This window comes from Choloepus didactylus, chromosome 5 (assembly GCF_015220235.1).
Source record: "Choloepus didactylus isolate mChoDid1 chromosome 5, mChoDid1.pri, whole genome shotgun sequence".
Lineage (NCBI taxonomy): Eukaryota > Metazoa > Chordata > Mammalia > Pilosa > Megalonychidae > Choloepus > Choloepus didactylus.
Window position 1 is genome coordinate 119,684,297 of NC_051311.1, and position 22,920 is coordinate 119,707,216.

The 22,920-nt window shown below is 35.4% G+C and overlaps 1 protein-coding gene across 4 annotated transcripts in view; it reads left to right on the forward strand.

The window, feature by feature from the left end:
- Positions 1–22,920, forward strand: part of PHF14 (PHD finger protein 14) — a 257,760-nt gene that overhangs the window by 12,159 nt on the left and 222,681 nt on the right. For all 4 annotated transcript variants that reach the window (XM_037836790.1, XM_037836792.1, XM_037836791.1 and 1 more), the window contains exon 4: positions 7,146–7,290. In XM_037836790.1, the coding sequence (XP_037692718.1) occupies positions 7,146–7,290 (145 nt within the window). The remainder of the gene's footprint in view (positions 1–7,145; positions 7,291–22,920) is intronic.

A 22,920-nucleotide genomic window follows, 5' to 3' on the forward strand; every position in this document is an offset into this window, starting at 1 on the left:
CTTGCCATGTTAAGAAATGGCAATTGTCATGCAATTCTTGCTAATTACAATGTAACAGTTTTGTCAAAATTTATAGCCTCCTGGGGGCTTCTGACTTGTTTATCAGTTGCTTTTTTGCACATTTCAAAATAAAACAAATTGTTCTAAGTTCTAAAAATTCAGTTATGTAACAGTGTACAAAAATTGCTTGAAATTCTTGAAAGTTTAATCTTCAAAAACTGAGAGGAAGAATTATTGTCATATTTCTTGCTTTACTTTTTTTTTAATTTTTATTTTGAAATAATTTCAAACATATAGGACAGTTGCAGATATAATACAAATCTCATACAGAGAACTCCAACACCCCCCCACCCCCAGATATCCGTATCTACCAATTTTACATTTTGCTACCTTTTCAGTACCTTTCTTTCTCCTTCCTTCCTCCCTCCATCCCTCACTTCCTCCCTCCCTCCCCCCTCTCTCTTTCTTTCAACTATATCTGTTATCTTTCTATCAATTATCTATCTATCCATTTATCATCTTCTGAACATTTGAGAGCAGGTTGCATATATCATACTCCTTGAACTCATAACACTTCCATTTACATTTCCTATGAACAAGGATATTCACTTATGTCATTAACTTAACTGCAGTTAATTCAAGAAAATTAATATGGATATAAAGCTTAAATTCTATGTTCAGTTTTTCCTTATGCCCCCTTTGAGCTTTTCTCCTCTGTGCTTAGATCCACTCCAGTATCATATATTGCATTGATTGTCATTAACTCTTAATTAACTCTTTTTTTAATTAACTATATAAAATTTTTTTTAATAAAAGATATACGATAAAAAAACATTTTAAACAAACCATAATAAGGGAGTAAAAAAAGACAACTAACCTAAAATAATTATTTTACTTCCAACATGTTTCTACTCTACCTCAAGAAAATAACCTAATATAGCAACATTTCTGTGAACTTGTTCCTACCATACCCATCAGAAATTAACAAACCATAGTCATTCCTGGGCATTCCCAGAACATTAAATTTACCCACGATAGCTGATCTGTTCTTATTGGGTTATCGTTCCCCCTTCATTAATTGCTCTATATCGCTAGTTCCCCTACATTCTACATTATAAACCATTTATTTTAGGAGTGTGTTCTTTAACCTCCAGGTGTTTGTGAATTTTCTAAGTCTCCAATGGTTATTGACTTCTAATTGTATTCCATTGTGGTCAGAGAATGTCCTTTGAATAATTTCAATTTTTTAAAATTTATTGAGGCTTGTTTTATGTCCCAGCATCTGGTCTATTCTGGAGAAAGTTCTGTGATCACTAGAAAAGAATGTGTATCCTAGTGATTTGGGATGTGATGTTCTGTATATGTCTGTTAAATCCAATTTATTTATCCGATTGCTTAGGTTTTCAGTTTCCTTATTGGTCTTCTGTCTGGTTGATCTATCTATAGGAGAGAGTGATGTGTTGAAGTCTCCCACAATTATTGTGGAAACATCCCTTGCATCCTTTAGTTTTGCCAGTATTTGTCTCATGTATTTTGTGGCACCATGATTGGGTGCATAAACATTTATGATTGTTATTTCTTCTTGTTGGATTGCCCCTTTTATTAGTGTGTAGTGGCCTTCTTTGTCTCTCCTAACATCCTTACATTTAAAGTCTGTTTTAACTGAGATTAATTTTGCTACTCCTGCTTTCTTTTGGCTGTAGCTTGCATGAAATATTTTTTCCATCCTTTCACTTTCAATTTCTTTGTGTCCCTGTGTCTGAGATGAGTCTCCTGTATGCAACATGTTGATGGTTCCTATTTTTCGATCCATTCTGCCAATCTGTATCTTTTAATTGGGGAGTTTAATCCATTTACATTCAATGTTATTACTGTGAAGGCATTTCTTGAATCAGCCATCCTATCCTTTGGTTTATGTTTGTCAGATCTATTTTTCCCCCCTCCCTCTTAATGTCCTTTATTGACCCAATATTGAATCTCTTTAGTACTGAACCTTTCTCCATCTCTCTCTCTCCTTTCTTTGTTTCTCTGTCTGTAGGGCATCCTTTAGTATCTGAAGCAGGGCAGGACTTTTATTAGGAAAATCTCTCAGCATTTATTTGTCTGTGAAAAATTTAAACTCTCCCTGAAATTTGAAGGAGTGCTTTGCTGGATAAAGTATTCTTGGTTGGAAATTTTTCTCACTCAGAATTTTAAATATGTGATGCCACTGTCTTTTTGCCTCCGTGGTGGCCACTGAGTAGTCACTACTTAGTCTTATATTGTTTCCTTTGTATGTGATGAATTGCTTTTCTCTTGCTGCTTTCAGAACTTGCTCCTTCTCTTCAGTATTTGACAGTCTGATCAGAATATGTCTTGGAGTGGGTTTATTTGGATTTATTCTATTTGGAATTCACTGGGCATTTATGCTTTGTGTATTTATATTGTGTAGAAGGTTTAGGAAGTTTTCCCCAACAATTTCTTTGAATATTCTTCCTAGACCTTTACCCTTCTCTTCCTCTTCTGGAAGTCTTATATTTGGATGTTTTATTTTATCTGTCATATCCCTGAGGTCCATTTCAATTTTTTTTGATTTTTTTCCCCATTCTTTCTTTTGTTCTTTCATTTTCCGTTCTGTGGTCCTCGAGGTCACTGATTCATTGTTCAGCTTCCACTAGTCTTGTATTATGAGTATCCAGAATCTTTTTAATTTGGTCAACAGTTTCTTTTATTTCCATAAGATCATCTGTATTTTTTATTTACTCTTGCAATTTCTTCTTTATGCTCTTCCAGGGTCTTTTTCACGTCCTTTATATCCTGTGCCATGCTCTTCTTCATGTCCTTTATATCCTGTGCCATGCTCTCATTGTTTGTCTTTAGTTCTTTGATTAATTGCTCCAAGTACTGTGTCTCCTCTGATCTTTCGATTTGGGTGTTTGGGTTTGGGTTATCCATATCTTCTGGTTTTATCATATGCATTAAAATTTTCTGTTGTTTTTTTGTCCTCTTGGCATTTGCTTTACCTGATAGGGTTCTTTTAGGATGTGTAGGATTATTCAAAAACAAATCTCTAATTTGTCAGATCTACATCTTTGTGGCGTACACTTTCTCTAACTAACCAGCAGATGGCATCTGCAAGTGACCTATTCCCCTCAAGTCGGTTCTCCCCGACATTGTCTTTGTGGTGTGTGGGGGTCTGATTCTTGTGAGGTCCAGTTGGTGCACCAAGTTTGGGTGTGTTGCTGGTGCTGTCCGCCCTCAATTTGGGGCATGTGTCTGAGCGGTTAGGGAGGGAGGGCAGCTTTAATAATCAAACCTCCCAGGTGTCCCTGGAGATTTAAGGCTGTTCCAAGAGTCTAAACTTTCATTTCAGACTTTCCACAGATTGACTCTGCTGCTGACCCGCAAGTCCTTGGTATTGGTGTTATGTCCCTGGGATTTCCGAGTGGTTCCCTCTTCCAAGCCATGCCCTTCTAGGGCCTCTGCTGAGGGAAAGTTGTGCTATGTCACAAGTGTGTGCCATCCGTCAAGGGAAGTTCTAGGCCACCGGGCTGTGTAGGTGCATTCCCACCCTGCTGTATGGATGGCTGCATGGGGTGTGCCAATTTCCCCCTTTTCGCATGGCTCTACTTTCCCAGCTCTAGGAAAATTAGTTGTGGGTATGTGAAAGGCTATTGTCCATGCCCGACACTGGCGCGTGCCGCTGGAAACACCCCTCTTAACACTGGGTTTCTTTGGCGGCTCTGGGCTGTGGCCCTGGCACCGGGCAGGAGTGTTCCCGGCCTGTTGGGAATATGGCTGCAAGGGGCGTGGTTTTTTCCCCTTTTGGCTCACCTCTTCATTCCTCGCTCTGAGGCATTTAGCAGCAGGTGCGCGAAAGGCTGTCATCCATGCCAGATATTGAGGCGTTTCCACAGCCATTCCTGCTACGCTTCACTTTGCGGTTCTCGCAGCTGTATCTGCAGCCACTTTTGGGTTTTTTTAAAAAAAGAACTAGTCCACCTCCAAATGCCAACCCTTGGTTTCCCCACACTGCAGTGTGGCTGCCAGATATGCAGCGGCTTACTCACTTGTTTCAGAATGCAGACTCCCGGTTTCACCAAGTGCACGGTCCCTGTGGATTTAGCAGATCTTGTCCAGCTGGTGCATCGCTGAAACTGGTGTTCTGGGTCACTTTCTGGCTTTTATCTAGTATTTTTCACGGAGATGTTTTTTTGCCGTGTCTCTCCTAGCCGCCATCTTAGGTTCTCCTCTTGGTTTACTTTTTATTCATCTTTAGGACAAATTGGATTTCTTCAGTTCTGTTTTACATCACAAGAACTGGAATTTCCTTTTGTTAAACACACAGATAACTTAGAATTTAACCTGTGGTATATATCATTTATAGTCATTTATGTGAAACTGAATGTACCCTAAATGTATTATATAGCTGTGGAGAGCATTGGACATTATTATCATTCTGTTATTTTTGGGTTGTAAATTTTAAGTCTCAAGGGGAAAAATGAAATAATTCTCTCTAAGTAAACGCTGATTTATTATTACATCAGTAATACAAGAATACAAGTAATACAAGAGTAATTACAATTACTCTTCTTATAATTACATTAGATTCGATATAATTATGCCATAATAGTAAAGTTATTTCCAGGTGGGTACTCTCTTGCCATTCAAAATCTACTTTCTTGATTTGTTTTTATGTAAAAACCATATTTTTAAATATATTTGGTGGTTAAAACTTTAGCTTGACTATTTTCTTTGGAAACTTGAAAGATGATATACCTCTTCAGAAATGAGCTAACAAAATGTGAAAATAAATTGGCCTTTTTTTTAATCACAGTTGTGCTTAAATACACACTTTATGTGTTAAAGAGAACTATAATTAATGTAAGAGAGTGTGATATTTAAATTTTCCCATTGAAACAACTATGAAAGGATGTCTCCCTGCCATTGAGTAATAGTAGGGCTGTAGGTTTCTCCATTTCTTTCTCTTTGCATTACATTTGAAGGAAAAGTCTTCAGTGATGGGCCAGAAATAGCAATAATTTGTTTACTCTGTTTCTAAATGGTAACCTGTAGAGAGAAAGTTGGGTAGAGATATAGAAATTTACTGTTTTACTGAGAAAACAGTATGAAAAATAGGAAAGTTGAGGAATTAAAACTGCCCATTTAAGCTTAAATTTTCTGGTTCATAGAAATTTACTGATCTCCCATGTGGGTCAATTTTTTTTCAAGGGCTGATTAGTTATAATTATTCTGGAGAATTGATGACAGAGCCCATAAACATGAGTGGTCTCTGAATCATCAAACTCAGGTTGTTGCTAGGTCTTTTCCTAGGCTGAATTTTGTTAAACTTGGTTATGGTATATTATGAATAAAAAGTCTTTTTAAAATATACCATGGGGAAAATACTTGAAGTAACAGTGCTCACTGAGGTTTAACTTTTCTTTTGGAATTCTAATTAAGATTCCTTAGTATAATTTAGGGTCTGCATCATATTTCTCTTCTTGAGGTACCTATAAGATGTGCAGAGGAAAGGAGAAAGAGCATGAACATTTATTGAGTGCATATTGTGTCCCAGGAACATTCTTTTTAATTCTCATGGCAGCCTCATGAGGTAGGTATTACATTTATCAACCCCATTTTACAGAGGAGAAAATACAGCTTGAGAAAACCGTAGCTTTGAGGTTCAACAGCTATTCAGAATTGAGAGTGGAACCAAAAAAATGCTTGGCTTTGGTTCAAATGCTGTTACATTTGAAGCATGGCTAATGGTATGAAAATCTGGGCATATTTTTGCTTTGCTTACGGTACCAAAGTACTATAAAATACATGTGTTTTTAATTTTTTCAGGAAGTTTTTATCTTTATTTGCTAGTTATGTCCAAAACCCTCAAATTATTTGTTTTTGATTTTGTAACAAAGAGGAGCAAAATGTAAAACTAAAGTATTAGAATTCTCAGGAGAAATGAAATTGCCTCCTTCTTGACTTCTGCATTCTTTTCTGTTTGTTTTACAAATCAGTTGGTTTTAAATGTAGATTACAGAAAAGATATTGAAAGAATTTTATGGTGATGTTTAAGTGTCATTCAAATGCCATTTACAAATTGCTATAGAAATGAAGGATCTAAATGTTACTTTTGGGTATTGGCTGTGTTTTAAAGAGAGAAAAGTAGTAATTGAAACAAATATTTACTGAATGTGTGGTATGGAACTAATTTATTAATTTTGTTTCTGAATATAGTTAGATTCTTAAATGAATATATATAGACTCATGTCATCTTTTATTATTTGTAATGTTAATTAAATATGGTGAGAATCATTATCTTAATTTGTCATTTAAAGTTTAAATTTATAATGCAGAAAGTTTAAATTAAAGCAGATTCTTCCCTTTTTTGAAATTTTATTTTTATATTTATTATGTCTTTCTCCTTTTATAACTATTTGCCTTTATTACCGGTTTCCACTAAATATTTCTTGATATAAACTTAGCAATTCTGCCAAATAGAGTAAATCTTCTGACTCATAGCAACCAGTCAGTCTGCATTCTCTTTTAGATGGTTTACTCTGCTTGTATAAATAGGTAGCCCTATGCAGGCTCTCGTGGATCTATCACTCAGTGATTTGATGATCCTGGAACATCTAAATTTCCCAGCACTTAAGGAGTGCAGTCTGTACAATGCCATCATATACATATATATATATAAGTTATTTTGGAATTGATTTCTTTCTGTTTTTTATATATGTGTCTTGTCTGTTCTAGGCAGGATTATAAACTTCGAAAGAGTAGGAGCCATGTGTGTCTTCTTTTTAAATCCAAATATAGGGTTAATAATTAATTGCCTTATTTTTTTCCCTTCTCCTAGTTAAAAGTGTCCAACCATAATCTAGAACGGCAAAGCAAGTGAAGAGTTGTTAGTAGTGTGCTGGCTTTTTCATGTCCTAGAAGAAAGAGAAAATAAGACTTGCAGAAAAGTGAAAAAATTAGGGGAAGGGTGGTTTGAAGGCCCTTGGACAAAGGGGTATACTAAAATAATGGCGAATGTGGCATAATTTTGAAAATGCATATAAAATGTTTTAAATAATTTAAGGTGAGAATTTTATTTACTGCTAACATCTTTTAATTTAAACATGATTTTCTGATATATATTTTAATATTTCAATATCTAGGACTCGCTGATTCTTGAGAAGAGTCAAAACTGGAGTTCTCAAAAAATGGACCATATTCTGATTTGCTGTGTTTGTCTTGGAGATAATAGTGAGGATGCTGATGAAATAATTCAGTGTGACAATTGTGGCATTACAGTCCATGAAGGTAATTTTGCTTTGTTTTGTCTCATTTTCGAAATGGTTGATTGACATTACTTTAAAAAAAACTTTCTAAGGTTTATCTATGATATTTTACCTTTTGTGTTTCAATTGAAATAATACATATTCAGTTCTCAAAGTATCATGGGTGTTATTTTTCAGATTATCTTAATTTAAAATGAAAAATAAAGTTAAAATAGAAATATTATATGGAAATTTTAGTATTTCTTTAAAGGTCAGTATTGTGATATTTTTCTTTGTGTTATTGTGTATTTCTAGTTTCTAAGTGAAATTCAGAAATAGGAAAAAATCTAATGTGTTAGTCAAGTAGAATGTATTAGTATAAAACTTACATTCTAACTCTAGAAGTTTAATACAGTTTCTTCTTAGTTATAATTTTTTTCTTTTTAATTTTTTTGCTATTTCAACCATTTTTAAGCATACGAATCAGTGGCATTAATTAGATTTGCACTGATGTGCAAATATCACTGCTGTTCTTTACCAAAACTTTTATATCACCCATAATAGAAACTCTGTACCCATTAACTAATAATTCCCATTCCCCCTCTCCTCTACCTGTGATAACCTCTAAGTCTCATTCTTTCGACGAATTTGCTTATTCTAGATACCTCATATAAGTGGAATCATATATTTGTCTTTTTGTGGCTGGCTTATTTGATTTAGCGTAATGTTTTCAGGGTTCAGCCATGTTGTAGCATGTGTCAGAACTTCATTGATTCTTTTTTTTTTTTTTTGGTTCTAGAATTTGGGAGTTTCTTTTGTTTTTTCCATTCCTTTAATATTAGTTGTGGGTTTACAGAACAATAGTGCATAAAACACAGGATCCCCATATACTATCCCACCACTAACACTCTGCATTGGTGTGGGACATTTGTTACAATTATTTTTTTAAGGTTTTTTAAAAAGATTACTTTATCAAATAAAAAAAAATATTTCCAAACAAAATGAAGCAAAGCATTGGGAAAAACAAATATCCTGAAATAACTTCATTCTTTCCGATATACTCCTACCATACCAAAAGAAAATTAACAAACCATAGTCACACCTGAGCATTCTCATATCATTAAGATCACCATCGATGTCTTGTTTGTTCTTATTAGATTATCCTTCCCCCTTCTCTAGCTACTGTCTATTTCTAAGTCCTCTATATTCTACATTATAAGACACTTACTTTACATTTTTCACATTGTGGTAACGTACAGTATCTTTTGTGTCTGGCTTATTTCACTCAGCATTATGTCTTCACAGTTCATCCACCGTGTGTGTATACCACATTTTGTTTATCCACTCATTGGATGAAGGACATTTAGGTTGTATCTATCTCTTGGCAATTGTGAACAGTGCCACTATGAACATTGCTGTGCAAACATCTGTTCGTGTCACTGCTTTCAGATCTTCTGGGTATATACTGAGAAGTGAAATTGCTGGATCGAAGAGTAGCTCTATATCTAGTTTTCTAAGGAACCACCAGACTGTCTTCCAGAATGGCTGTACCATTATCAGTCCCACCAACAGTGAATACGAGTTCCAATTTCTCCACATCCTCTCCAGCATTTGTAGTTTCCTATTTGTTTAATGGCAGCCATTCTTCTTATTGGTGTGAGATGATAGCTCACTGTGGTCTTGATACGCATGTCCCTATTAGCTAGCGAAGATGAACGTTTATTCATGTGCTTTTTTAGCCATTTGTATTTCCTCTTCATAGAAATGTCTTTTCATATTTTTTGCTGTTTGTACTATGTCTTTTCATATCTTTGGGCTGTTTGTACTATTGTCATTGAGTTGTAGGATTTCTTATAAAGTAAACGAGATATCAGTCCTTATCAGATACATGGTTTCCAAATATTTTTTCCCATTGAGTTGGCTGCCTTTTTACCTTTTTGACAAGTTCCTTTGAGTTATAGAAGTTTTTAATTCTGAGGAGTTCTCATTTATCTATTTTTTCTTTCATTGCTTGTGCTTTAGGTTTAAGGTCTAAGAAGCGACCTCCTAATATCAGGTCTTGAAGATGTTTCCTTACATTATCTTCTAGGAGTTTTATGGTACTGTCTCTTATATTGAGAACTTTGATCCATGTTGAGTTAGTTTTTGTATAGGGTGTAAGGTAGAGGTCCTTTTTCATTCTTTTGGATATAGATACCCAGTTCTACCAGCCCCATTTGTTGAAGAGGCTGCTATGTCCCAATTCAGTGGATGTTGGGGCCTTATCAAAAAATCAGTCAACCATAGATTTGGGGGTCTGTTTCCAAATTCTCAATTCGATTCCATTGATCAATATGTCTGTCTCTGTGCCAATACCATGCTGTTTTGACTACTGTGGCTTTTTATTAGGCTTCAAAGTCAGGCAGTATAAGTCCTCCCACTTTGTTTTTCTTTTTTAGAATGTTTTTAGCAATTTGAGGCATCTTTCCCTTCCAAATAAATTTGACAACTAGCTTTTCCAAGTCTGCAAAGTAGATTGTTGGAATTTTGATGGGGATTGCATTGAATCTATAGATCAGTTTGGGTAGGATTGACATCTTAACGACGTTTAGCCTCCCTATTCATGAACATGAAATATCTCTCCCATCTCTCTAGGTCCCCTTTTATTTCTTTTAGGAGAGTTATCTAATTTTCTGGGTAAAGTTCTTTTACATCCTTGGTTAGGTTTATTCCTAGGTATTAATTTTTTAGTTGCTGTTGAGAATGGAATCTTTTTCTTGAGTGTCTCTTCAGTTATGTCATTTCTACTGTATTACATTACTGACTTATGTGCATTAATTTTATATCCTGCCACTTTGCTTAATTTATTAGCTCAAGTAGGTGTGTCATCAGTTTCTTAGGGTTTTCCAAGTATAAGATCATATCATCTGCAAACAGTGAGTTTTGCTTCTTCCTTTACAATTTGGATGCCTTTTATTTCCTTGTCTTGCCAAATTGCTCTGGCTAGAACTTCTAGCACAATCTTGAATAATAGTGGTGACAGCGGGCATCCTTGTCTTCTTCCTGATCTTAGGGGAAGGCTTTCAGTTTCTCACCATTGAGTACAATACTGGCTGTGGGTTTTTCATATATGCCCTTTATCATATTGAGGAAGTTTCCTTCAGTTCCTAGCTTTTGAAGTGTTTTTATCAAAAAAGGATGCTGGATTCTGTCAAATGCTTTTTCAGCATCTATTGATAATTATCTGTTTTTTCCCTTCTGATTTGTTAATGTGTTGTATGACGTTGATTGTTTTTCTTATGTTGAACCACCCTTAACATGCCTGGGATGAATTCCATTTGGTTATGGTGTATAATTTTTTTAATGTGTCTTTGAATTTGATTTGCATATATTTTGTAGAGAATTTTTACATCTATATTTATTAGGGAGATTGACCTATAGTTTTCCTTTCTTGTAGCATCTTTATCTGGTTTTGGTATTGGAGTGATGTTGGCTTCATAAAATGATTTAGGTTTTGTCCCATTTTCTTCAATTTTTTGAAAGAGTTTAAGTAGGCATGGTGTCAGTTCTTTTTGGAAAGTTTGGTAGAATTTCCCTGTAAAGCCATCTTGCCCTGGGGTTTTATTTGTTGGAAGCTTTTTTTTTTTTTAAATTTCAATTTTATTGAGATATATTCACATACCATACAGTCACCCATAGTGTACAGTTGTTCACAGTACCATTATATAGTTCTGCATTAATCACCACAATCAATGCTTGAACATTTTCATTACCACACACAAAAAAGAATATGAATAAAAGTCAAAGTAAAAAAGAACACCCAAAACATCCCATGGCCCTTACCCACCCCCCCATCATGTAGGAAGCTTTTTAATAACTGATTGGATCTTTCCTTGTGACTGGTTTATTGAGGTCTTCTGTTTCTTCTCTATTCAGTCTAGGTTGTTTGTGTGTTTCCAGAAAATTATGTATTTCCTCTAAATTATCTAGTTTGTTGGTGTAGAGTTGTTCATAATATCCTCTTATGATTTTTTTTTTATTTCTTCGGGATCCATAGTAATACCCCCTCTCATTTATTGTTTTATTTATTTGGGTCTTCTCTCTTTTTGACTTTGTCAGTCTAGCTAAGGGTTTGTTGATCTTGTTAATCTTTTCAAAAAACCAACTTTTGGTTTTATTTATTCTGTCTCTATTGTTTTTTTTATTTTGCATATCATTTATTTCTGCTTTAATCCTTGTTATTTCTTTTCTTCTACTTGTTTTAAGATTAGTTTGCTGATCATTTTCTAGCTTCTTCAGTTCTGTTAGTTCTTTGATTTTAGCTCTTTCTTCCTTTTTAATGTATGCATTTAGAGCTATAAATTTCCCACAATACTGACTTTGTTGTATCCCATAAGTTTTGATATGTTGTGTTCTCATTTTCATTTGTCTCTAGATATTTAGCAGTTTCTCTTGCAGTTTCTTCTTTGACCCACTGATTGTTTAGGAGTGTGTTTAACCTCCAGATATTTGTGAGTGTATTGAATCTTTGATAGTTATTAACTTCTAGTGGCATTCCGTGATGGTCAGAGAATGTGTTTTGAATAATTTCAATTTTTTTAAATTTATTGAGGCTTGTTTTATGCCCCAGCATATGATCTATCCTGGAGAAAGTTCCGTGAGCATTAGAGAAGAATGTATATCCAGATAATTTGGGATGTAATGTTCTATATATGTCTGTTAAGTCTAATTCGTTTATTACGTTGTTTAGGTTCCAAGTTTCCTTATTGTTCTTCTGTCTGGATGATCTATTTATAGAGTGTTGTATTGAAGTCTCCCACAATTATTGTGGAAACATTGCTTCCTTCAGTTTTGCCAATATTTATCTCATGTACTTTGGAGCACCTTTATTGGGTGCATAGACGTTTGTGATTGTTATTTCTTCTCGGTGAATTGTCCCTTTTATTAGTATATAGTGTCCTTCTTTGTCTCTTATAACATCCTTGGATTTAAAGTTTATTATATCTGAAATTAGTATTGCTACCCCTACTTTCTTTTGGCTGTATCTTGTATGGAATATTTTTTTCCATCCTTTCACTTCCATTTTCTTTGTGTTGTTAGGTCTAAGATGAGTCTCTTGTAAACAACATATTGATGGTTCATATTTTTTAAACCATTCTGCCAATCTATATCTTTTAATTGGGGAGTTTGATCCATTCACATTCAATGTTATTACTGTGAAGGCAGTTCTTGAATCAGCTGTCTTATCCTTTGGTTTTTATTTGTCAGATCTATTTTTTCCCCCTCTCTCTTTATTTCCTTTAAGGTACCCTTACTTCGACTCTTCAGTTCTATACCTTCTCCAGACCTCACTCTCCTTTCTTTTGTTCTCAGCCGTTAGAGCTCCTTCTTGTAGGGCAGGTCTCTGTTAACAAATTCTCTCAGCACTTGTTTGTCTGTGAAAATTTTAAACTCTCCTTCAATTGGATAAAGAATTCTTGGCTGGCAATTTTTCTCTTTCAGAATTTTAAATATATCATACCACTGCCTTCTAGCCTCCATGGTGCCTACTGAATAGTCAGTATTCAATCTTATGTTGTTTCCCTTGTATATGATGCATTGCTTCTCTCTTTTGTTACAATTAATGATAGCATGTTTTTATAATTATACTCTTAATTAAAATCCGTGCCTTAACTTAGGTTTCACTGTTTGTGTAGTGTAGTTCCATTGATTTAAAAAAATTTTTTTATTTTACTACCATATATACAATGTAACATTTCCCTTTGAATCACATTCAAAAAAATATTTTAGTACTGTTAATTGCGTTCACAATATTGTGTTACCATCACTGTCACACGTTACCAAAACATTTCCTTCATTCCTAATAGGAACCCTGTACATTTTAAGCCTTAACTTCCCATTCTGTAGCCTCACCCCTATATTCTAGATTCTGGTAACTTGGATTCTAGGTTCTGACTATGAGTTTGCTTATTCTATTTGTTTGAAATCAGTGAGATCTTACAATATTTGTCCCTTTTTGTTTGGCTTATTTCACTCAACATAATGTCGTCAGGGTTCATCCATGTTGTTGCATGTATCAGGACTTCATTTCTTTTTTTGGCTGAATAATATTCCATTGTATGTATATGCCACATTTTATTTATCCATTCATTGATTGATGGACACTTGGGTTGCTTCCATCTTTTGACAATTGTGAATAATTCCGCTATGAACATAGATATGCAAATATCTCTTTGAACCCCTGCTTTCAGTTCTTTGGTGTATATGCCTAGTTGTGGGATTGCTGGGTCATATTCTAGTTCTGTACTGAACTTTGTTGAGGAATCGTCAAATTGTCTTCCACAGCAGCTGCAACATTTTACATTACCACGAGCAATGAATGAGTGTTCCTGTTTTTTTTCATTCTCGTCAACACGTTACTTTCCTTTTTAGCCGTTCTAAGGGGTATGAAATAGTAGCCTGTTGTGGTTTTGATTTGCATTTCCCTGATGACTAGTGGTGATAAGCATCTTTTCATTTGCTTTCTGGCCATTTGTATATCTTTGGTGAGGTATCTATTTGAGTCTGTTGTTCATGTTTTAATTGGGTTATTTGTCTTTTTGTTGTCAATTTGAAGGATTTCTTTGTAATAGTCGATATTAATCCTTTATCAAATATATGGCTTTCAAATATTTTCTCCCATTGAGTAGATTGTCTTTTTAAAAAAATGCAATTTTATTGAGATATATTCACATACTGTATAATCCTTACAAGGAATACAATCAGTGGCTCACAATATCACCACATAGCTGTGCATTCATCACCACAGGCAATTTTAGAATACTTTCGTTACTTCAAAAAAAAAAAAAAAAGGAAAAGAAAAACGTGATAAAAATTAAACAGAACAGTGAAAGCATCCCAAACGCCTTATCCCCCTCTGTTGTTTATTTATTTATATTTTGTCTCTATTTTATTACTCATCTGCCAATACATGGGATAAAGAGAATGTCAGTCACAAAGTTTTCACAATCAAATGGTCTCCCCCTAAAAGCTATGTCTATCATCATCATTAAGAATCAAGGCTACTGGATTACAATTCAGCTGCTTCAGGTATTTCCTTCTATTTATTCTAATACACTCGTAACTAGAAAGAAATGTCTATATGGTGCATAAGAATAACCTCCAGAATGATCTCTCGACTCCATTTAAAATCTCATAGTCACTGAAACTTTATTTCGTTCCATTTCTTTTCCCCCTTTTGGTCAGGAAGGCATACTGAATCCCATGATTCCAGGGCCAGGCTTATCCCTGGGAGTCATGTCCCATGTTGTCAGAGAGACTTATGCCCCTGGGAGACATGTCCCACATAGTGGGGAGGGTAGTTAGTTTATTTGCAGAGTTGTATGAGAGAAGTAGGCCACATCCGAGCAACAAAAGAGGTTGTCTGGGGGTGACTCTTAGGCATAATTATAAGTAGGGTTAGCTTCTCCTTTGCAGGAATAAGTTTTATAAGGGCAAGCCCCAAGATTGAGGGCTTGACTCATCAAACTGGGAGTCCCCAATGCCTGTGAGAATATCAGGAATTCCCCAGGTAACAAAGTTTAATATTTCCACATTTTACCCCAGCACCTCCAGGGGACTTCGTAAATACTTTTTTTATTTTCTGCCCCAATTATTCTGGAATGTATCGGGGTATTACATTAACCTGTACAGAATAGCAGAATCTCATTCCCTGTTCTAAGTTCCATGAAATTTATGGTGCTTAAGTAAATTGACCTTACAGGTTAGATTAGATACTGTGCTACAGAAAATTTAAATTTTGTAACAGATAAGCATCTCTTCCTTTGGTCTCACACAGAAGTTGAAGTTTTAAAATACAGTCAGTATCATCCTTTACCCTGTATTCTGATTTACTGTAGTCCTAACCAAGTCTGTTTCATTCTTATATCTGATTGAATTCTGTTCTTTTTCATTTTCTTTAGCACTTGCTATTAGGAGTAATGCTGCCTTTCAGAACCGTAGAACTCTATCTCTAGGTCTCAGGTGTCACTCAGATATCCAAAATTCCAGGGAACTACCAAGCTTTACCCAAGGAGCTCAGCCCATTGTGTAGATTGTCTTTTTACTTTCATGATCAAGTTCTCTGAAGAACAAAAGTTTTTTATTTTGATGAGGTGCTATTTATTTTTTTCTTTTGTTGCTTGTGCTTTGGGTGTAAAGTCTAAGAAACCATTGCCAAATACAAGGTCCTAAAGATGCCCTCCCTATGTTTTCTTTTTTTTTTTTGGCCATTTTTTTTTTAATGCATTTTTTTTTTTTTTTTGGTGAACTTTAACATATATATGTAACAGTAAAACTTTCAAAATATAATTTAACAAGTAGTTAAGAGAGCAAACTTAAAAAATGTCATGGGTCACAGTTCCACAACTTCAGCCATTTCCATCACTGTAAAATATAACATGCACACAAAAAGGTGTCAACTTTTGATGTACAGCTCAACAAGCAGTTATATAGGTAATTTCAAAAGTTGCTATGGGTTATAGTTCTACAGTTTCAGTTCTTTCCCTATTATGAATTTCAGGGTATATACAGAAAGAGGAAGGCTTTCAAATCACAATTCAACAAGTAGCTATAGAGCAAATTTCAGACAATGTTATAGGTTATAGTTCCACCATGTCATTTACCTTCTTCCAGCTAATCCAACACCCTAGCATCTAAATAAATATATATATTTACAGAAAGTTTTAGTAGTCATAGAACTTTGTTAAATCTTATCTTGTTTGTTGCTATCCCTTCCTCTCACTGAATCTCTTTCTCCATCTTCAGGGGTATCTAGGCAGAGACCACCCTAACTTCTTCATATTGAAAGGGTGTGTCGATAGTATAGGGAAGGGGGCTGCATCTGATTGTTGTTCTTAAAGAGGCTGTTGACTCTGGGTTTTAGGACTTGTCTGGCATAGGAACACTCTGGTGGATTTAAATTTCTGAGAGATACAACTTAGTGAGTGAATCTTTTATAGAATATCAGGTAGGGACCTGGGTATTTGAGGACTACTTTTGGTAAGGGCATGGCATACTGTGGCCATTTGGGATGTCTAGCTGGAGCTTGGATAAGGGAAACCTTCATGCCAGTCTGTTAAATGCAAATAATTCTTTAGTTTCCACGGGAAAAACCTTTTTGAATTGGCTTTTTTTTTTTTTTTTCAGTTATGCATTCATCACCCCAATTTATTTATTTATTTATTTTTGTTCAATTTTTAGAAATTTTTCATTACTCCAGAAAAGAAATAAAGTGAAAGATGAAAAAAGAAAAAAAAAAAGAAAAGGAAACTCAAATCCTCCCATATCCCTAACCAACCCCCCTCAATTGTTGACTCGTAGTGTTGATGTAGTATATTTGTTACTGTTTATGAAAGAACGATGAAATATTACTAACTGTAGTGTATAGTTTGCAATAGGTATATATTTCGTTCCTATATGCCCCTCTATTATTAACTTCTAATTGTATTGTTATACATTTGTTCTGGTTCATGGAAGAGATTTCTAATATTTGTACAGTTAATCATGGACATTGTCCACCATAGGATTCAGTTTTATACATTTGCATCTTTTGACCTTCAGCTTTCCTTCTGGTGACTTATATGACTCTGAGCTTCCCCTTTTCACCTCATTCACGCACCATTCGGCACTGTTAGTTATTCTCACATCTTGCTACCGACACCTCTGTTCATTTCCAAACATTTAAGTTCATCCTAGTTGAACATTCTGCTCATACTAAACAACTGCTCCCCATTCTTGAGCCTCGTTCTCTATCTTGGTACCTTACATTTCATGTCTGTTAGTTTACATATTATAACTAGTTCCTATCAGTGAGACCTTGCAATATCTGTCCTTATGTGTCAGGCTTATTTCACTCAGTATATTGCCCTCGAGGTTTTGTCATCGACCCATTTTTTTTTTTTTTTTTTTTTTTTAAAGATGGTTTTGTTCACACACCATACATTCCATCCTAAGTAAACAATCGATGATTCTCTGTATGGTCACATATTTGTGTTCACCACCTTCACCACTATCTACATATGGGCATCTGTATTTCTTCCACAAGGCAGGAGGGAGAGTCAAAGAAGGTAGAGAGGCAAAAGAAAGAGGAAAAAAAAATGACAGCTAGGAAGCAGCAAAAGGAAAAATAACCTTAAATCAAAGTAGAGTAAAGAGTCAGACGACACCACCAATGTCAAGTGTCTAACATGCCTCCCCTATCCCCCCTCTTATCTGCATTTACCTTGGTATATCGCCTTTGTTACATTAAAGGAAGCATAATACAATGATTCTGTTAGTTACAGTCTCTAGTTTATGTTGATTGCATCTCTCCCCCAATGCCTCCCCATTTTTAACACCTTGCAAGGTTGACATTTGCTTGTTCTCCCTCATAAAAGAACATATTTGTACATTTTATCACAATTGTTGAACACTCTAGATTTCACCAGGTTACACAGTCCCAGTCTTTTATCTTTCCTCCTTTCTTCTGGTGTCTCACATGCTCCCAACCTTCCTCTCTCAACCATATTCATAGTTATCTTTGTTCAGTGTACTTACATTGCTGTGCTACCATCTCCCAAAATTGTTTTCCAAACCGTGTACTCCTGTCTTCTCCTATCACTCTGTAGTGCTCCCTTTAGTATTTCCTGTAGGGCGAGTGTCTTGTTCACAAAGTCTCTCATTGTCTGTTTGTCGGAAAATATTTTGAGCTCTCCCTTACATTTGAAGGAAGCTTTGCTGGATATGGGATTCTTGGTTGGCAGTCTTTCTCTTTCAGTATCTTAAATATATCACACCACTTCCTCCTTGCCTCCATGGTTTCTTCTTAGAGATCTGCACATAGTCTTGTTAAGCTTCCTCTGTATGTGATGGATTGCTTTTCTCTTGCTGCTTTCAGGATTCTCTCTTTGTCTTTGACATTTGGTAATCTGATTATTAAGTGTCTTGACGTAGGCCTATTCAGATCTATTCTGTTTGGAGTACGCTGCACTTCTTGGATCTGTAATTTTATGTCTGTCATAAGAGGTGGGAAATTTTCCTTGATTATTTCCTCCATTATTTCTTCTGCCCCCTTTCCCTTCTCTTTTCCTTGTGGGACACCAGTGATACATATATTCTTGTACTTTGTTTCATCCTTTAGTTTTCAGAGATGTAACTCATATTTTTTCCTTCTTTTCTCCATCTGCTCCTTTGTGTGTAGGCTTTCAGGTGTTTTGTTCTCCAGTTCCTGAGTGTTTTCTTCTGCTTCTTGAGATCTGCTGTTGTATGTTTCCATTGTATCTTTCATCTCTTGTGTTGTGCCTTTCATTTTCATAGATTCTACTAGTTGTTTTTTTGAACTTTTGATTTCTGCCTTATGTATGTCCAGTGTTTTCTTTACAGGCTCTATCTCTTTTGTGAAATCTTCTTTACACTTTTTGAATTGATTTAGCATTAGTTGTTTAAATTCCTGTATCTCATTTGAAGTGTACGTTTTGTTCCTTTGACTGGGCCATAACTTCTTTTTCTTGGTGTAGGTTGTAGTTTTCTGTTGTCTAGGCATCTGACCTCCTATGCCACCCCAGTCAGATTTTCCCAGACGAGAACAGGCTCAGGTCACAGAAGAAGGAAATATTCAGTATCTGGTTTCCCTGATGGTTTTTGTTAGAGGGCTGACACACCTGTGCTTTTCTGCCCGGCAGGTGCACCTGTCAGCCTGTCACTGGCTGGTGTAAGAGGTTGTGGCCTGTGGCTCTCCTACCCCAGGCTTTGGGGTCTGGTTCCATTAAGGCAGCCAGTAGAGCTGGGCCCCTCCCTTTCCTTTTGGGAAGCTATGCCCCATCCAGAGAGGTCATCTGCATGTCAATAAGTTCTTTGTTTCTCTGATTCTGCTGATCAAAGTGTTTTGATTTTAAAATGGCTGAGGCTTTCTTGACTGCAAAGCGTTGCAGGCTGCAAACGGCTGAGGTTTTGTCCACAGAGATCCTCTTGGCTCCCCGTCCTGTGACAGATCTGTCCCCTGACTCTCCCAAGGTCAGTTGTCACCAAAAGCCTCTGTGTGCTTGTTGGGGATTCACTGTCTGTATTGAGCGGTTAATATTAAAACCCCAGTTGGGGCTGGGCTGAGGCCCACTTGCTTGTTTAGAGAGTGCTGTTCTCTAGCACTGCGAGGCTTCCGTGAGGAAGGGGCTCTCGGCTCTTGACTCTCAGCACTGGTCTGCAGTTTTTACCTACAGATTTTATGTTGCGATCTTGGGTGTTCTTCTCAATTCAGGTTGGTGGATGATGAGTGGACAGTCACATTTGTCTCCCCGCAGTTATTCCAAGTTATTTGCTAGTTTTTTGGTCATTTATGAATTGTTCCAGGGGGGGACTAACAGTCTTCCACTCCTCTCTGTGCTGCCATCTTAGCTACGTCTTTCCCTTTGTTTTCATATAGGAGTTTGATAGTTATAGCTCTCATATTTAGGTCTTTGATCCATTTTTAGTTGATTTTTATATATGATTTGAGGGAGGAGTCCTCCTTTTTTTGCAAATGAAGATCCAGTTTTCATATCACCATTTGTTGAAGAGACTGTTCTTTCCCAATTAAGTAGTTTTTGCCACCTTGTCAAAAATCAGTTGGCCATAAATATGAGGTTGATTTGTGTTCTCACATCTGTTTCATTGGTCTGAATGTCTGTCCTTGTCCTGGTACCATGCTAATTAGATTACTGTGGCTTTATAATAAGTTTTCAGATCGGAAATACGAGTCCTCTAACTTCATTCTTCTTTTTCAAGATGACTGGCTATTCTGGGCCCTTTGCTTTCCATATAAATTTGATGATTGGTTTTTCCATATCTGCAGAGAAGGATGTTGGAATTTTTATTGTGATTGTGTCAAATCTATAAATTGCTTTGGGTTATATTGAGATCTTAATATTTAGTCTTCCAGTTTGGGCACATGTAATGTCCTTCCATTTATTTAGGTCTTCTTTTAGCAATGTTTTATAGTTTTCTGGGTAAAAGTCATTTACATCCTTGGTTACATTTATTACTAGATATTTGTTTCTTTTAGTTGCTGTTGTGAATGGAATTTTTTTCTTGATTTCTTTTTCTGAGTGTTCATTGCTGTTTATATACATACTGCTGATTTTGGGGTGTTGGTCATGTACTCTGCTACTTTCTTGAATTCCTTTATTAGCTCTAGGAGCTTTTCAGGATTTTCTGTATGTAAGATCATGTCATCTGCATATAGTGAAAGTTTTACTTCTTCGTTTCCAATTTGGTTGCCTTTTATTTATTTTTCCTGAGTAGTTTCTCTGGCTGATACTTCCAGTACAATGTTGAATATCAGTGGTGACGGTGGGCAGTTTTGTCTTGTTCCTAATTGTAGAGGAAAGGCCCTCAGTCTTGCACGATTAAGTATGATGTTACCTAATTTTTTTTTCATATATTCCCTTTTTTATATTGAGGAAGTTTCCTTCTATTCTTAGTTTTTTCTAAGTGTTTTTATCAAGAAGTAGTGCTAGATTTTTTTGTCTAATGCCTTTTCTGCATTAATGGAGATAATCATGTAGTTTTTGCCTTCATTTTGGTAATGTGGTATATTACATTAATTGATTTTCTTATGTTGAACCACCCTTGCATACCTGCGATAAAGCCCACTTGATCATGGTGTATAATTCTTTTAATGTGATGTTGGATTCAGTTTACTAGTATTTTGTTGAGGATTTTTGCATTTATATACATAAGAGATACTGGACTGTAATTTTCTTTTCTTGTGGTATTTTTATCTGGCTTTGATATGAGGGTGTTGTTGGCCTCGTAGAATGAATTAGGGAAAGTTCCTTCATCTTCAGTTTTTGTAAGAGTTTGAGCAGGATTGGTGTTGCCTTGGAATGTTTGGTAAAATTTCCCTGTGAATCCTTGTGGTCCTGGGCTTTTCTTTGCTGGGAGGTTTGATTTAATCTCTTTGCTAGCTGTTGGTTTATTTGAGCTCTTCTGTTTCTTCTTAGATCAGTGTATGTACTTTGTTTTTAGGAATTTGTCCATTTCATCTACGTTATCTAATTTGTTGCTGTACAGTTGATCTTAGTATCCTCTTATCATCCTGTTTATTTCAGGGGGCTTGGTAGTAATGTCCCCCTTTTCATTTGTCTACCTTCTGATTTTAGTTACTTGTGTCCATTCCCTTTTTCGTTTGTCAGCCTAGCTAAAGGATGTCAATTTTATTGATGTTTTCAAAGAACCAACTTTTGGTTTTGTTGATTCTTCCTGTTGTTTTTTTTATTAGTTCTCTATTTCATTCGTCTCTGCTCTAATCTTTGTGATTTCCTTCCTTCTGCTCACTTTGGGTTAAGTCTGTTATTTTTCTGGTTCTTCCAGTTTTGAGGTTAGTTCTCTGGTTTGAAATGCTTGTTTTTTAGTGTAAGTATTTAGAGTTGTAAATTTCCCTCTCAGCACTGCCTTTGATGTATCCCGTAAGTTTTGGTATGTTGTGTTTTCATTTTCATTTGTGTCAATATATTTCATAGTTTCCCTTGTGATTTCTTCTTTAACCCATTGGTTGTTTAAGAATATGTTATTTAATTTCCACATATTTGTGAAATTTCTCTTTCTCCCTCTGTTATTGATTTCTAACTTCATTGCATTGTAGTCAGAGAGAAAACATTGTGTGATTTCAATATTTTTGAGACTTTTATTTTTATTTATTTAATTATGTTCTTATTTACATATTTCTATTTGAATGTCTTTGGTGGTTGTGAAAAGTCACTCTCCATTTTAGGCTCCATCATTTCCTTTTGTATGGTGTATAACCAGTTCATATAATCACATGATCTTGCATTGAATGCATATAAGCTTACCTATGTGATGAAACTTTTGAGAGGTGATAGTCACTGATACTTGTTTTTCATGGTGGGTTTACTGTTGTTTTCAGTTTATTGGGATTATTTTGAATGCCCTTATAATTTAGTGTTATACTTCCCTTTTCAAACAAACCAGATCAAAAATGTCCTAGGATAGTTATTTGGCTATGTTAAAAAGTAACCTATTTTGAGATGTAATACCTATGGCTGAGATCAAAGAAATTTGGAAAGCTAAAGATGACCAGGGCATATGTAAGGTTTGGAATTAAGTTGCAACTTATTTCATTACTGTATATGCATTAAATTGTTCTTCTGAAGGATGTTTTATCATAACAGCAGTGTCATCCTTTCTAGGAGAAGGAAAATTGGATAATATATAGTTGGCATGCATCTAGAATGGTTCAGGAAAGAGAGAGACACTATTTAGGGGTGAAGACTATTTTAGTCACTAAAGAAGTGCTCTCTATTGTAAGGCATTACTAGTTCAGCATGTTTTTTTTTAATATATTGGATGAAATTATCTCTCAGAACTTTTCAATTCATCTTTATGAGATTACTTTTGTTGGTACTAAGATATTCTTTTAGGTATCTGGTAACGTGAAAGAATTTTTCATGATAATGGAGATGATGTCACTTTCTAGGGTGTTTGGTTTGTTTCTCAGTCACGGAGAAGCTTCATCAACTTTGAGTTCATAGCAAAATTGTTTCAGGATTTTGTTTTGTTTTGTTTTGTTTTTAAATAAACTTGAGTTTCAGGAATTTTGATGATGAGGACCTGGTCTTACCAAGATGCTGACAATGTAGTCCTTTGTGAAATTCCAGTTAGTGTACATTTTTGACATCTTTTC